This window comes from Nicotiana attenuata, unplaced genomic scaffold (assembly GCF_001879085.1).
Source record: "Nicotiana attenuata strain UT unplaced genomic scaffold, NIATTr2, whole genome shotgun sequence".
Taxonomy (NCBI): Eukaryota; Viridiplantae; Streptophyta; class Magnoliopsida; order Solanales; family Solanaceae; genus Nicotiana; species Nicotiana attenuata.
In genome coordinates, this window is record NW_017671971.1 from 212,091 (window position 1) to 214,535 (window position 2,445).

The following is a 2,445-nucleotide window of genomic DNA, read 5'->3' on the forward strand; positions in this document are numbered from 1 at the left end:
GTTATATAAAGGAGAATCCCGATGTTGTAAGGAGGGGGGGGGGGGATCTTTTCAATAATAGGCTATCTTTTCTTCTATTTCTCTCTCTCTCTCAACAAGCTTTCTCTTACTCTCTCTGGAATATCCAAGTTGTTGAAACAATCACAAGCATAATACATATTTCTAGGTCTAATTATATTCGATTACGATTTACCTTTGATTCATTTTGATTGTTTTCGCTTACAAAGTAATTAGTATCTTTTGAGCCAAACACATGTGTCACCACGTGTTGAAGTAGGGGAAAAACAGGTTAATATGTGTAAATAGCTCGAATTGCACTATCGAATTTTTTTGAAACAAAAAAACGAATTACTGTCCGTACATTTTAAATTACGCAAACTAATTCATGTCGTAATATTATAATTAAGAGCTAGAAATGTGTTCGTTGAACTTCATCTTTCGACTGAACGAATTAGAAAAAAGAACTCGCCGCGCGCAAATGAATCTTCAACTTTTTCTTGGTTCAATAGAAAACAAGAATATTGCTAGTTATATATAATGACAATATAAAAAATTATGTAAAGTTGGTAATTATATCATGGCATGCCAAATATGAAAGTTATTTGTATGGAACAAATGTGTGTTGGTACCTCAGGCAAATTTGATAAATAACCTATTACAACAATTAAATTACAATAATAGCATAAAAATTCTTCATAAAAAAAAATAGTAGCTCGGAGCACAAAATATCTTGCATTCACGCAGGAGGTCTGAGAAAGGTCGCACTAGAATGTGAATATGACTATAATCTTTTTGCTAATTATTTGTTGTTACAAAGTGCCACAAGCTCTTCTACCACTCCATCTATCTCTTCATTCCCTTCCGTATTCATTTTCTCACACAGTTCTCTAACTTTCTTCCTCACATCCTCCCCACTTTCCTCCATTACCACTTTCCTTATAACCTTTGCAATTTCTTCACTTTGTAACTTCCCATTATCATCTCTCACTGCTTCAACTCCAAACCCAATATATTCCACAAGCCTAGCATTCATTGGTTGGTCAAGATGCATTGGCATTGCAATTATTGGCACACCAAATTTTACACTTTCCATAAAAGAACTCCATCCACAATGACTCACAAATCCGCCAATGCTTTTATGTTTAAGAATTGCTGCTTGTGGGGCCCATCCTTCCAAAACCATTCCTCTATCTTCTACCCTTTCAAGAAATCCTTTTGGTAATGCATCTTTAATACTACTATTCTTTTCACCTTGTGGAAACCTAATGACCCAAATGAAGTTCACTTTGCTAAGCTCTAGACCTCGAGCTACTTCATGTATTTCCTCCTTAGATAGAAAATACTCACTCCCAAATGAAACAAACACACCTGAATTTTTTTCTTTCTTGTCTAGCCATTGTGTAATTTCTTCATTATCATCTCCGCTGACTGTATCTTGAATGAGTGAACCGACCGGAACTATTTTCTTGGAAACCAAACTTGAAAAATAATTCATATATTTCCCTTCAAACTCTTTGCAAGTTTTCACCAAAATAAAGTCCAGAGATTTCCTAAGAGCCTCGTCGAATTGGGAATTACCATCTTTTGATTCTTCCATAATTTTCTTCATCTGAAGCATCTCGTATTCACGCAGATAAATTTCAGGAAACGGGAAGTCTTCCCCTGGCTTTTCAAACATATGAAAGGCAAAAGCAAGGACACCCGCGCTAAAAGTGAGAAATTGCACAGCAGGAATATTCATAGAGGAAGCAAACGTAGCAGCCCACGGCTGGATAAAGTCATAAATGACCAAATCAGGATTCAAAGTTTGTAATATTTTGGAAAAATTTGGACTTGACATTTCAAAAGCTATTTTGAGGGTGTTCATAAGATGGGGTGGGAGGCCATTTGTAGTGTGGTAATAAGGAGGAAGATTAGGTAAAGATGGAAGATGAAGCTCAACTAATTCAATTGATTGAGAATATTTTTCTGTAACAGTTTTTTTGATGGAGTTTAGATTTACAGGAGTGGAACACATGTAAATATGGAAATTCTTCTTTGTAAGTCTTTTGGCTAGCTCTAAAAATGGACTTATGTGACCATGGGCTAACCATGGTAACATGAGTATACTAATGGTATTTTTCTTGGCCACCATTAATAACTATAGGTCTCTCTCTCTCTTTGATGGTTCTGTAAGTATATACTATATGATGATAATATATTTATAGTATATAACAGTGTAATTAAATAGATTATTGTATTGCTCATATTGGTGTGAGCTGGTTGGCTTGGTGTATTTTATATATTTTACTATTGAGACTGTTTAATTAATTATACGTTGAGTCTTTTGTGCGTTCCAAGGTATCTATGTGCGTAACTGATTACGCAGCACATATAAAAATGGGGAATTATTGATAATAGACAAGCTAGGAGTGTGGTAGCCTTCCCTCTTGGAATGGCGTTAAT

At 35.1% G+C, this 2,445-nt stretch overlaps 1 protein-coding gene across 1 annotated transcript; it reads right to left on the minus strand.

The window, feature by feature from the left end:
* Positions 1 to 553: 553 nt before the first annotated feature.
* LOC109211112 (beta-D-glucosyl crocetin beta-1,6-glucosyltransferase-like) lies at positions 554 to 2,229 on the minus strand. Its single transcript, XM_019374616.1, has one exon. It carries the CDS (start codon positions 2,132 to 2,134, stop codon positions 800 to 802), a length of 1,335 nt encoding a protein of 444 aa, XP_019230161.1. The 5' UTR covers positions 2,135 to 2,229; the 3' UTR covers positions 554 to 799.
* Between the last annotated feature and the right edge of the window lie 216 nt (positions 2,230 to 2,445).

Bases quoted from the DNA above. Each gene is read 5' to 3' on its own strand.
- LOC109211112 (XM_019374616.1), bottom strand. From the start codon at position 2,134: ATGGTGGCCAAGAAAAATACCATTAGTATACTCATGTTACCATGGTTA.